Below are 14,491 nucleotides of genomic sequence, written 5' to 3'. Positions count from 1 at the left end.
TATTATTTTCACTAAGACAAAATAATTCTTGGGTATATGCCATTTTCTAAGCTACATTATTTAAAAGTAGAATTCAAATGGAAAATTCTGAGCATTTTTTTCAAAAAAATCAAGCAATAGATTTAAATATAGAAAGAGCATACTGGGGCAGCTAGGTGGTGCAGTGGATAAAGCACTGGCCCTGGATTCAGGAGAACCTGGGTTCAAATCCAACCTCAGACAATTGACACTTACTAGCTGTGTGACCCAGGGCAAGTCACTTAACCCTCATTGCCCCATATGTATGTATATGTGTATATATATGTCTCTCTGTGTGTGTGTGTATATGCTTTTTAAAAAAAGCGTTGTTATGAAAAATGTTCCTTTCCTAAGGAAATATGCCTTTAGAAGTCATGGAAAAGGCAGCTAGGTAGTGCAGTGGATAGAGCACTGGCCCTGGATTCAGGAGGACCTGAGTTCAAACTTAACAATTACTAGCCGTGTGACCCTAGGCAAGTCACTTAACCCCAATTGCCTCACCAAAAAAAAAAAAAAAAAGAAGTCATGGAAAGAGGGAAATATAAGACCTATCTTGTATCCAAAGAAAAGCCTTGTATGAGTCAATTTTTACTCTATTACAGAATGATCAAATGTTATGAACAGGTAAGTCTCAAAGAAAAAAAAATCCAAGCTATCAACAGCCATAATGCTTCAAATCACTCATTACAGAAATGAGTCCCCACTCATGCCTATCATTGCAAAAGATTAAAAAAGAGAGAAATGACTTATTGGAAAGGATATAGGAAGACAGGCACTCAGCACTATTGGTTAATTAGTGCAGCCATTCTGGAAAACAATTTGGAAACATGCTGCAAAAAGTCATCATGCAAACACTTTGCTCCAGAAATACTACTGCTCGATCTATAACCCAACAAGATGAAAGAAAGAGGAGAAAAAGCCCCACATACACAAAAATATTTATGGTGGCCATTTTTGTTGTAGCACCAAAAAAGGGAAATAAAGAGGTGGTCATCAGTTAGGGAATGGCTGAAAAGAAAACGATGGCATATGAATAGAATTTTATTGTACAATAAAAAAAAAAAAACAAACAGGATAGTTTCAGATAAAACTGGTAAAGACTTGTAAGAACTGGTTCATGGTGAGGAAAGCACAACTAGGAGAGCAATTTCTACAGTGACTATGTTACAGAGAAAAACAACTTTGAAAGACAAAGAACTCTGATCAATGCAATGACCAACCACAATTCAAGAGGACTGACAATGAAGCATGCCAGCCACTTACTGAGAGAGGGATGCTGAACTCGATGCAGAATGAGATATTTTTGGACATGGCAAATCTGTGGATTTGTTTGCTCGATTAAGCTTATTTGTTACAAGGATTTCTTTCTTTTTTACAGGAAGTGACAGGGGAGCTAGCAATAGTGTTTGCCAAAAAGAAATGAAAAAAAGGTTATTGAAGCATTTTGAAAAATGCACAAAAAACAGAAGGAATATCAGTTGAACACAAACAAGACAGTCTGAAAAAGTGACACGCTGAATTTATTATACTAAAAAAAGCAAACAGTACATAACAGAAACTTGTAGCTTCACATTATCTTTTTTTAGGTTCTACTTTATATATGGAAATGTCCTTTTGTGTTCATTAAGTTCCAAATAAATTTTGTAAAAAAAAGAATTTTCTGTTAGAGCTCACAATTTTATTTCACAATTCACAAGTGGAAAATAGTTTAAAGTGTATTGGTTATGTTTTAGCATTACTTTATAATTCCTGTTAAATTCAAGTGATATATATATATATATATGTATATATATATATATATATATATAGAGAGAGAGAGAGAGAGAGAGAGAGAGAGAGAGAGAGAGAGAACTAAGGAGACTCATTTAGTTATTAAATGCTGCTTCTGGATCCTTATTCCAGAACCATCCCTCCCCGCCCAAATAAATGCAATCATGATGGTGACAACTAACTTCAATACAAGCCAGGCTTCCCTATTCAAAATATTGACTTAAAAAAATTCTTAGATTTAATTCAGTACAATATGTTTAATCAAAAATGTAATATATGCAAAGAATTGTATTTATTATTACAATGTTGATGTGATTTAAAAGTATATTTGTACCAGGGCAGCTAGGTAGTGCAATGGATAAAGCACCGGCTCTGGTTTCAGGAGGACCTGAGTTCAAATCCAGCTTCAGACACTTGATACTTACTAGCTGTGTGACCCTGGGCAAGTCACTTAACCCTCACTGCCCTCCCCCCTCCTCCCAAAGTATATTTGTACCTCCTTTAGGCCAAACACTTTCTTCTCACTAGATTTTGGATGCTTTTTAGAAGTTCATAGACAATATTTTAGACTTGGGTCTCAGATTGGACAGCTAGAAAACACTATAAAGACAATCATAATACATATATAAACACAATTCATAGTTACAAAATTGACTGAAAGGTATAGAAAATACATGACCTTATTATACTTGTTTGTTGACTACAAAAAAAAAAGTATTCAATTAAGTAGCAGAAAATGCAGCCTTAAAGGTTTTCTTTTAAGAAGGTAGTTTTTATGCACTGGTTAACATTATGTAAGATTGCTTTTAGAGGCAACAGATATAACTTTTCATTTAGCCTCTGATAATTACTATCAGCTGAGGCATGAAACAGGGAGATTGATGCTTGTCAAACGTTCTTGTCCAGGAGGATGTATGGAGGCAGAGACCAAGTGAAAGAGGTATTCCCTGTTGATGGTAAGATCCTTTAGCTTTTTGTGGATGAACTGATTGCATCAAAGCCCAGAACACTTCGAGTCTCCTAAATGGGATTGTGGGGGCCAAATTTAATATGTGGAGAGTTAATTGGGTGACTCGCCGAAATACTGGGGTCCCGGAAATAATGAGGGACCTCTAGGTTCAAAGCTCCCTCCCCTCCAAACTGCCTTTTTAGATATTTCTCCCAGGCCAATAAGAAAGGAGCCTTACAGCTTCTTTTCCACAAAAGGATCAGATTTTATTACTTGGGAATTAATTAAACAACAAAGGTGAAATTAATAAAAATCAAAGATAAGGAAATAGGGAAAAAGAAATACAGATAAATTCTCCTAGCTCTAACCTAAGTCTATATAATCCCCAGCTTGTTTCCAATTAAGTTAATTCAAAGGAATGCAGGGCTTTTGTGTTCACTCACCACACCTGGGACATCTGCTCCGGCCACCGAAAAGGGCAGAGAGACAAGAGAAGAGCCAGCATTCAGGAAGCAACTCAGACTCCCGTTCAATCTTCCTTCCCCGAAAGGAGAGGTCCTTTAAAAACTGCCTATGGAGAGGTTTCTCCTTCTGACCTCAGTAGCATAAGTAACTTCAGGGTGGACCAGGTGTGGCCCCTCCCAAATGAGTCAGCTAAACTCCAATAATTGTTACCACAGGATCCATAATTATTTAAGAGTTTGACCTGACTACCTATATAAGAACATTGAATTTGGGAGCCAGAGAATTTAGGTTCAAAGCTAAGCTCTGACATTCAGGGGTTGAGTAGAGAAAGCACTTGGCTGAACTCTTCCAACATTCCCCTCCAAACAACTTTCAAATAAGGCCCCAGATCCAATTCTGAAGTAGCAGAGTCAAAAAGGTCAGGGTGAAGACATTCATTCAAAGCCAGGATCTGCTATTTGCTACCTGTATGGCTTCAGGTAAGTTTATGACCCTTTCATGGCCTCAAGTTCCTCATCCATAAAACAAGAAGGCCAGACTAGACTTCTAAGATACATTCCATTTATAAATCCCAATCCTGATAAAAGACTGGGGGGGGGGGGGAGGTGTTCAAACCCTGGCTCTAACTTTAGGACCTTGGGAAAATCCCTTCACTTTTAACTTTTGAAGCCTCTATAAAACGGGACTAATGTCACAACCTGTCTTCTGGGATGGTTCTTGTGAGGAAGAGGTAAAGTGCTTTGCAAACCATAAAGCTCTCTATAAATATAAGCTATTATTATGGTGACAATCTTTAGATCTCTCCTCTCCTGGCCTTCTTCCTGTAGACTTACTCCAGTTTGTCAATAACCCTATTAAAATGTTGGCATTCAGAAATGGACATGATATATCAGATATGGTCTGAGTATATATTATATATCAGATATGGTCTGAGTATATATTAAAAAAAAAAACTAATGTGATGGGAACACTGGACTGGGTGAAGGGAAACATGTTTTAGACCCAGTTTGGCTACTAATATGTAGAATGATTGGGCAAATGACCTAATCTTTCTAAACTTCAGTTTCTTCATCTGTAAAATGAGGGTATTAGCCTCCTTCTTCTTAGGTCCCTTTTACTCTAAATGTTCATTTATAATCAAAATTATTTCTCATTGTATTTCATTCTATATCCCAACATATTTGTCATCCTTAATAATACAATGAAATATTCATTAAAAATATTTCTGGAAAATAATATCAAGGTGCTATGGTAAGCATGCTCCAACATGATTAATCTATGAAATATGGCTCTAATGTAGCAAGACTTTGATATAGTCTCTAAGACCCAGCTTGAACCTCATCTTTTCCATGATACCTTCCCCTTTCCCTCATACAGAAATTATCTACTAAGTCTGGCACCAATAAAGTGAGCCCCTGGGAATAGAGGACTACCAGGCTACCCATGGGAGGAGACCAGCCCAAGTTGGGAAAATGGTGTCAGTTAAAGCTTCTGTGCCCATCAGAACTGGGATCTGGCCTGCCTGCACAGGCACTTACAGTCTGGAAGCACTAGAAGACCCAGTCTCAAAAAATACAAGTTCATCTTGTTCAACCCATTCATTTTACAGTTAAGGAAAAAAAGGCCTAGCAGGTGAAAGGGCTCACTCAAAGTGTCAGAGGAAGTAGCAAAGGTGGGAATGGAACCCTGATGTTGTGTCTCTTGATTCAGTCTACCTACCATGCAGACTTCCAGATTCTTACTATTTTTACCAGTACATTAAACAGTGCTTGTACAGAGTATGTACTTAATATCTTTAAAGAAAGAAATGTCCCATATACATCAAGGTATTCATAGCTGCACTTTCTTAGTGGTAGCAAAAAAACCTGAAAACAAAGTAGATGCTCATTGATTTTGGAAAGGTTGAACTGTGATCAATGAATGTCATGAAATATTGACTTGTAAGAAATGATGAATTTAGAGAGGGAAGCTACATGAACTGATGCTGATGGGGGTAAAAATCAAAACAATATATACAATGGTAACAGTAATGAAAATGGGATGAACACTAAATCAAAACTGAGTGTTAAGTAATTAAGAGACACCTGGTGTAGTGTATAGGGTACTAGATTTGAAGTCTTGAAAGCGTGGGTTCAAATCTTGCCTAAGATACTAACTGTGCAATACTGGGCAAGTATTTAACCTTTTTGTGTCTCAGTCCAACATCTGTAAAATGAGAAGACTAGTTTAATGGCCTAGTTGTAGAAAAGAGTTGAGAAAGTAGCTCTTTTTTCAGTAAAGGGGTGGAAGGGACTAAAAGTATAGATGTGACAAATACTGTATCAATTGTTTTTGCTTATTGTTTTTTGTTTCAAGGGCTCATTTGGTGAGGGAGAAAAAATTACATTCATAAATGACTGGGACATCAATAAAGCCTATTTTTTAAAATAAAGGGAAAAAAGAGGTTGAACTAAATAATTTCTAAGGCAGTTTTTCCCAATCTGTGGGCAAAGAGCCCTAGAGACCACTGAAGTTACTAAAAGGGGTACTTTTCATTAAATAACTCAGCAAAATAAAAAAAAAAGAACCAAAAAAGTGGCCATTAATAAATGAGGTTGGTTTATAATCTATTTCATTATTTAACACCTACACCTTATATGTGCATATATCCATGATATTTTGTAAACATGCTTTACACATAATGGCTCTGGGCAAATCTGTTACATAATTTTATCTGAATCAATTCTTATAGAGTAGCATTTAGCAAAGTGTACCATCTTTATTATGCTAAAAGAGGATAATATGAATTATGGATTTATAATTTCTTGTATTGTTATGAAGAACTTGGGTAGCATGAACAGAAGGTACTTACTAGAGACTTGCTGATATTTGCTATTTACTACAGTTCATCTCTTAAAAGACAGTTTTAAAAACACTTAACATACCATGAGTGAAAACCTTAGAAAGAAAACACTAATAGGAAAAGAAAGTGCCTACAACTTGTTTACAAAGAAAAAGATCCAATAAACATATGTGCACATTAGCTTCCTGGACACTCCCAAAACTCACATGTGCTTAACCACAGCTGCATGTGAAAGCTATAAAGTACTGTATTTTAGCCATTAGCAAATAGACCCAACCCCACCCCCAAACAAACCCCAAACCCCAAACCAGAGAATACTGAAAATACAGAAATTTTGCACATATTAAAGAAGAATAAGTATGAATCTTCTTCAATACATAATCCCCAATACTCTCACTAAAGTTATCTCTAATCAGGCCTGTAGGCTCAGAAAAGGAGGAGGGATATGTAGATACAGACAGCTTGAGTAACTGATGGATATTTGAGTGTAGCCCCTGACTCTAAATTCGGTTCAACTACCAACTCTTTCATTAGCTTTCCCAGTGGGTGTGCTGGTCAGCTGGGCTGGAGCCCAGAGTTAAATTTTCAGTATAAGCACCTGATATGGTCAAGTACTACAAATCAGGGCTTGATTTATTCTTTTGTTGACTGTCTAAGCTTCAAGTGTCAGAGAAAATGTTTTCCAAGTCAATATGCAGGCAGGAATCTTCGTGTAAGGTTTAGTGGCCCTCTTTTCTATTTGGGTCTGACCCACCTGGACTAGAGCACTGGGAAGTTATGTGACTTGACCTGGGCCACAGCCAGCACATGTCCAAGGCAAGAATAAAGCCCTGGCATTGCTGGCTTCAAGGCCACCTCTCTAGTCACTACTCATCCGTTGCCTGTAAATTGCAAATTGCATGTTCCCAACATGAAAAAAGGAATTCATTACACCTTTCTTTTCCTGAATTCAAGAGACATTATAAAGGGCAGCCTGGCGTGATGGATAGAGTAACCCATAACCTCTCGGTGCTCACAGGCAGCTCTCCAGGCCTTAAATTGCAGAGCAGTCAGTTGTTTATCTGTATTGGTGGAGGGAGTTTCCTTACCTAAAGTCTTTAAAAGAATGAAGTCATAAATCTGGTAAAAACAAACAAAAAAAACAACAAACAAAACTAAACCAAAAAATCACAAATGCCTCTGTCTTTATTTTTCATGTGAACAAATATTTAATGATATTTGAGAATATCCTATCTTCCTACAAGAAGAAATCAGTTAGCATGACCTAATATTCCTTAGATGGATCAAGACATTATTATTTGCAAGGTAATTCTAGTCAAGGAAGCTTCCCTAGAAAGGTAGCACTTAAGGATCTACTCAAATATGCAGTAGACTGAAATCTACAATTACATACTTTCTCTCACCGTACAACACCTGGCTACCTCCACAAACTGCCACCTGAACCAATTCATCAAGGTTCAGTCTTTGACAATTCTGCTCTTACTTTTCCATTCTAGGGGTCCAACATTTTTTGAAGGAGGGGGGAATTTTTATTTCCCAGAAGGTTTGGGAAACCTATGGACGGTGAAGTCCCTTGGCAAGACTTTTTTTTTTTTAATTAAAAAAATTTTAAAGTTTTGACTTTCTGGGGGCAGCTAGGTGGCGCAGTGGATAAAGCACTGGCCCTGGGTTCAGGAGGACCTGAGTTCAAATCCAGCCTCAGACACTTGACACTTATTAGCTGTGTGACCCTGGGCAAGTCACTTAACCCTCATTATGGGGGGGGGGTGAGTTTTGACTTCCAAATTCTCTCTCCTGCCCCCTTCCCTGAGGGAGTAAGCAATCAGATACAGCTTATACATGTCCTAAGCAACACTCTTTAAGCTGTTAGGGCTAAAATTCTAGCTAGTCTGTCTAAAATATCTAATGAGTGGTTGCCAATAATTTATAAGCTTTAGCAAGAGTTAGACTTTTAAGCAATTATTAAGGAGAATAAGGATTTGGTAAAGAGAGAAGAAAAAGGCCTACATTCCTATCTATTAAAGGGAGAGCGCATTTCTAGCTCCCTTCTCCACCACTGTCCTTAGGAAAAAGCCTGAGTCAGAGCGCCCAGCTCTTCCTTTTTCCTCCCACTAGCACTTCCTGAAGCCAAAGAAAAGAAGCATGTTCTTGCCCTCAAAGACCTTCCTTTCATGGCGGAACTTTTCTACAGTAAGTCTCCAGCAGGTGGCTTCATTCCAATCGTTACAAAGCCATGCTCCTCTCCATGCTGGAAAAGTCTACAAATCCGACTTGATCTGTAATATGATTATTTTTAAAGCCATTTAATTGACCACAGATATTTACTAAGTGGTAAGAGCCCAGATGAATGGACAAAACGATGAACTCTACAACGCCATACAAGGAGATATAATTCCTACTCATATACATACCATTTTAAAGTTTGTAAAGTACAACCTTACCACAACATTGTAAGGTAGGAAGTATTACTGACCTCACTTTACAGATGAGGAAACTGAGGCATATTTTAGGATTATTGTATAATTCCCACAAACTGGGAAATTACATACTGCTGGTTTGGATGCCACTCCATAGGGCCGGTTTTCCTTCTTTCTCCTCATCTAATATCCCACTGATACCCCCCACTGTTTCCTCCTTTACTCGAGTCTATAATGATGATGTAGCTTGTCAAGGCCAACCCTCTTCATGTACCTCTGACCCTACCCTTTTATTGTCCCCACCATTATTATCCCTGTTCTCTATCTCTTCTTTCTTTTCCTGCTGCTTAAACGTGCCCAAGTCTTCCTTTTAAAATCCTTGTTGCATACTACCATGCCTGCTAGCTACCATCCTGTCTCTCTCCCTTTTCAGCTAAACTCCTTGAAAAGGTAATCTACACTCCAGTGCCTTTACTTCCCTTCTATGCCCTCTGCAATCTGACTTTTTTTTTGGGGGGGGGGTGAGGCAATTGGGGTTAAGTGACTTGCCCAGGGTCACACAGCTAGTAAGTGTTAAGTGTCTGAAGCTGGATTTGAACTCAGGTCCTCCTGCCTCCAGTGCCAGTGCTCTATCCAGTGCGCCACCTAGCTGCCTCTGCAATCTGACTTCTGACCTTAACACTCAAGTGAAACTGCTTTTCCCAAAGTTACCAATAACCTCTTATTTGCCAAATCTAATGGTCTTTTCTCAATTCTTATCCTTCTTGACTTTACTGCAACACCACACTATTGATCCCTTTCTCTTCCTAGGTACTTTTTCTTCTCTGGTTTTCCTGACAATGCTTTCTGCTGGCTCTCCTACCAGTCTCATTTGCTAAATATCCAACCATATCATTCCGATCCACTGTATTCCCAATCCCCTAAGCCCTCTTCAGTTTTCCAGCAGAATTCTCTAGCTAGTGATTCCCTCATCCCATAGGCACAATTATCACCTCTGGGCAGATGACTGTATCTATTTATCTAGTCCTAGCCTCTCAGAAGAGCAAAGTCCCAACTCTGTATCCCAGCAGAAACTAGGAATCCACCCTTCCCCCCCAGCCGCCTCCCCCTCAGCTGTGAGAGATGAGCTTTTTGCCTTCTCTTACAGGAAGCCAGCCTGGAAAGGAATCTTCTAACATCCCTTCCACATGCCCCCAAGCAAGTACACTTTGGCCACGCCCCCTTTCAACCTCTTTTTGGTGCCTCTTCTCAACCTCCATCCTTTTCCAGCAAGTTCTTGAGGGTAGGAACTGTTTTGCTTGCTAGTGTTTATATACAGAGCACTCAGCACAGTGCCTGGCACATTTCAGTGCTTCATTCTGTCAGTGAAAGTGGATGTCCCCTAGGGATCTCCAACTCCAAAACAGAATTCGTTATCTTTTCCCCCAAACCCAGTCGTCTTCTCAACTTACTTATCCCTGTGGAGGTGGAGGGCACTGTCATCCTTCCATTCACCCAGGGTCACAACATCCTTGTCACCCTCAAATCTTCACTCCAGTCCATCCCACGTGGCTGTTCAGTTGCCAACCCTGGTCATTTCTTTCTTTTTTTTTTTTTTTTTAGTGAGGCAATTGGGGTTAAGTGACCTTCCCAGGGTTACACAGGTAGTAAGTGTTACGTGTCTGAGGCTGGATTTGAACTCAGGTACTCCTGACTCCAGGGCCGGTGCTCTATCCACTGTGCCACCTAGCTGCCCCCCATTTCTTTTTCTACAACATCTTTTGAATTCATCCCTTTCTCTTTACTCACAGGGCCACCACCCCAGTTCAGGTCATTATCCCCTCTGGCATGTACTATTGCAATAATCTTCTTAGTGGGACTTTCTCAAGTCTCACCTACTGGATCCTATCCACACTCCACTCTGCTGCCAAAGTGAATTTTCTAAGACCTAGGTCTAACCATGCCAGCTTTCCAATCAATAAACTCCAAAGGAGACCTTTTACCTCTAGAGCAAATAGAAACTCCTCTGGTGGTCATTTAAATCCCTTCACAGTCTGGCACCTTCCTCTCTTTCTAATCTTTTAACACCTGACTCTTCTCTATTAGGTACACTAGTCCAGTCATACCTGCCTCCTTGCTACATTCCTCCCCCACACCACTTCCTCTCCTATTTCCAGGCCTTTGTACTGTCTGGCCCCCCATTTCTCCACTCCCCTCTAACCTCTGGCTCCTTGAATCATTGGCTTCCTTTAAGAGTCACTGAGTGGGGAGGGGGGACAGCTGGTGGTGCAGTGGATAGAGCACCTGAGTTCAAATCCGTTCTCAGACACTTGACACTTACTAGCTGTGTGACCCTGGGCAAGTCACTTAACCCTCATTGCCCTGAAAACAAAAAGTCACTGAGTCACTGGCTCAAGAGCTACCTTCAGCACAGTTTTCTTGTACCCCTCCAGCAGCTCAGAATACAGCCTGTTATGCACCCATTTAACTCTCTGATTAGATGGTAGGTTCCAAGAGGGCAGGAACTAGTTTTCTTTTATTTGGATCCCTAGTGCTTAGCACAGTACCTGGAATATAATCATTACTTAATATATGCCTGTTGATTTTATTGATAACTTTCTACTATTATCCAGCTCGAAATACCTTCTAGCACTTAAAGGTATAAATGCAAAGAAAATAGGTATAGAGTATTGAAACTGTACAGTGCCTATGTTCAAAAGTTCATTATAAATTGATTATTTGGAGTTTGGAAAGCATCTATGTGTAGAAACAATTCTATAAATGAGGGTTAGGTTACAGATTTGCACAATTTAAATCCAATTTAATCTATAACAAAGCTGAAATACTGTTAGCAATGACAATTGGTAACCCTGAATAAGAAGTTTGTTTAATTTATCTCAAGTACTGTTTTTTTTTTAAGGAAACCAAGTTTAATTAGAAATTATTCTACAAGAATTCTGAAATGGAGCAAGGAAACCAGAGATTTTCCCAAGATAATATTACAAAAATGAGGAGAGGAGGAAATCATTGGTTCTATGATCTAATAGACTCATTTTGCAAATATGGAAACTAAGGGATGGAGAATCCAGATCCTGAATTTAAACCTAAGTCCTGACTCCAATCCAGAGCTCTTTCCACTATAGAAAGATGTTTTTATCTATGAAAAGGTGATGGTCTACAGTTAAAATCAACTGACTTTTGAAGACAGAATGAAAAACAGGACACAGGAAAAACGGGGAGAGAAGTCTAATCATAAATGATAATATAGCTAAAACTGGAAGGAATTTGAGATCCCTAGGGGACATCTACTTTCACTGACAGAATGATAAAATACCTATTAAGCACTTAAATGTGCCAGGCACTGTGCTAAGTGCTCTGTATATAAACACTAGCAAGCAAAACAGTTCCTACTTTCAGATGCTATTTAATTTCACTCCATTTTATTTTTGAGGAAAATGTAGATAAGTGACTAGCCCAAGGTCACATAGATAGTAACCATCAGAAATAAGGTGGTCCAGAAGAAACATTGTGTCAAAAACCTTCAAGCTTTAGACATCAGGCAGCAACACAGCCCCGGACAGCTTGATTCCTATAGTTGGAAGAGAGGGGAGGCATAGGAGTCTTGGATAGGGGTTGCAGGAGGAAAGTGCTGGGTCATGTGTGTGACACCTCGGCCTTAGGGCTCTGTGAAGTTAATTGATTTGCCCAGTCATACAACCATTAGGCGTCAGAGGTGGACCTGAACCCAGGTCTTCCTAGCTTCAAATTCAGCTCTCTATCCACTCTTCTGCGGTGCCTTTCACTACTGTGTAATTACCATTACAAGTAAAGGAAAACCAAATCCTCTTGGATTAAATACTTAAGACTACAGCTAGTGTGGAAAAAAAAATCAACAGTTGCTACTAATGCCTCTCCCCAAGCCAAAGAACAAAGATTCATTCTTCAATACAGTATTTTCTAAAGCTACTACTTTCTAATTTAAAGGAACCTCACTCTGGCTGACTTGACGGACTTGTCAACTAGGCTGCTTCTCCATTTCTTCCAAGGCTGGAAAATCTCCAGATTTTTAAAGCATATTACTTCATTCCACCCCACAACCAAACAATAATGCTTCATTCTCTAAGGGCACACAATAGGATTAAGCTAATTGTGTAACAAGTAGAGATAGCAAATTCAGAACTGGAAAGAACTAAGGACCCACAGAGTTCCAGTAATAAACCTTTCGAGGTCTTTCAAAGTTAATCAGTATTAGTTCATAATTCAAAAAGTAGCTCTATAACGAAAGAATGCAAAAAAAAAAATTGTTGCCACTTCTGTAGTATATCTGACTGGAATTGAGCCTGAGTTTTCACAGTTCCTGAATCTACAAATCCACAATACCACCCAAAGCAAAGAACACAAAAACCCAACTGTGATGACCACCAATGGTCCAATGTCAGTCCTCTCAAGTCTAAGGGCCTGTCAGCCACAAGCCTTTGGACAGAGACAGAGACTTTAAGAAGGAAGAATAGGAAATAGCATTACAAGTTCCCTGAAGGCAGGCACCATGCCTAGTCTTTAATATATAATTCATAACATGCCATACACTCCCTGGACCTTGGATAAATTGACTACTGACTCATATCAAGCTGGTCTCCTGGGAAAGAGAAGTTCCTTTTGTAGAATGAGTGCTTTCTGACAGAAGGGGGAATGGGAAATCAAGGAGGGAATAAGCATTTAAATCGTACCTACTATGTGCCAAGCACTGTGCTAAGTATGATGCTTTACCAAATATTATTTTATGTGAGGTAGATGTACAGGAAACCGAGGCATACAAAGGTTGAAGTGACTTGCATAGAGTCACTCTGCTAATGTCCGAAGGTGGATTTGATTTCAGGTCTTCCTGACTAGGAACACTGCTCTATCCATTCCACCACCAATTTGGCACCAGGGCCAGTAACTGGGATTCTCTATCAAGCTACTTTCTTGGGTGAGGGACAAGGAGAGGAGAAAAATGTCGAGAAGCAATCTTAGAAGCTATTTGCAGAGTAGAGATAGGACAAGGTTTCTCCTTAGAGAAGGGCTTGGAAGGAGCAAAAACCGTGTATTTAAAAACAGCTTCTCAGGGAGACCTGGAAGCTATCTCACTCTCTGGAGGTAAGATGAGGAAGGGAGGAGAGAAGAAACGGAGGGGGAAGAGCAAAAAAGGAGGAATGGGAAAGAACCAGGGGGCTAGGGAGGAAAGGAGAAAGAGTAGGAAGGAAAGGGAAGAAAGCAAAAAGGGAACGAATGAAAGGAAAAAATAGCAGGAAAGGAAGAAAGAAAAGGGAAGAGAAAAGGAAGGAGGGAAGGGAGGAAGCAGGTAGGAAGGCAGGAGGGAAGAAGGGAGGGAGGAGGGAAGGAAGGGAAGGAGGGAAAGGAAAGGGAAGGAAGGAGGGAGGGAAGGGAGGAAAAAAGGAAAGAAAGGAGGGAAGGACAGGAGGGGAGGCGGGGGTGGGATGGGGGGGTCACCTGGAGGACTCGGCGCTGAAGCTGCCCCCGTCCAGCAGCCGCATCTTGCAGAAGAGGATCCCGTTGACAAAGGGCACCGAGGAGAGCTCCTCCAGCTCGAAGTCCACCTTAAACTTGAACTTCTTCTTCTTCATCATCATGAAAGCCATTCGCCGCGGAGCCGGGCGGGGCGTCGGCGGGGAGGAGGGGGCGCGCCGGGGGCGGCCCGGGCGCCCCCTCAGCGCCCCGGAGCCTCCTCTCAGCCCCGACCCATGGTCTCCAGCTCCCCGAGCCCGGAGCGGGGCCGGGGGAAGAGCGGCCGCCGCGGCCGCCTCTCGCCACCGCCTCCCCGGTCGCTGGAGCTTCGGCGGCGCCCGGGGCGGGCGGGCCCCGGGGAGGCGCTCGCTCACAGAGGGGGCTCCGCCTGGCCCCGGGGCTCCGGCGGAGAGCGGCCGCGCTGGCGCCCGGGGACCCCGCGGCGCGGCCACGGCCGCCCTGGCTGTGCGTGCGTGCGTGCAGAGTCTCGGTCCGAGTGCCGATAACCGCCCGGAGCGGGAAGGGAGGGATTGAGGGCGGGAGGCG

At 41.0% G+C, this 14,491-nt stretch overlaps 1 protein-coding gene across 2 annotated transcripts in view; it reads right to left on the bottom strand.

Annotated features, from left to right (window-relative positions):
• FAM102B (family with sequence similarity 102 member B) overlaps nt 1-14,203 on the bottom strand; it is an 86,468-nt gene extending 72,265 nt beyond the window's left edge. For both annotated transcript variants that reach the window (XM_044002754.1, XM_044002755.1), the window contains exon 1: nt 13,931-14,203. In XM_044002754.1, the coding sequence (XP_043858689.1) occupies nt 13,931-14,079 (149 nt within the window). In that variant the 5' untranslated portion in view covers nt 14,080-14,203. The remainder of the gene's footprint in view (nt 1-13,930) is intronic.
• Between the last annotated feature and the right edge of the window lie 288 nt (nt 14,204-14,491).

This window comes from Dromiciops gliroides, chromosome 4 (assembly GCF_019393635.1).
Source record: "Dromiciops gliroides isolate mDroGli1 chromosome 4, mDroGli1.pri, whole genome shotgun sequence".
Classification (NCBI taxonomy): Eukaryota; Metazoa; Chordata; class Mammalia; order Microbiotheria; family Microbiotheriidae; genus Dromiciops; species Dromiciops gliroides.
The sequence above is the reverse complement of the archived record's forward strand: the minus strand, read 5'-3'. Positions and strand labels throughout refer to the sequence as shown.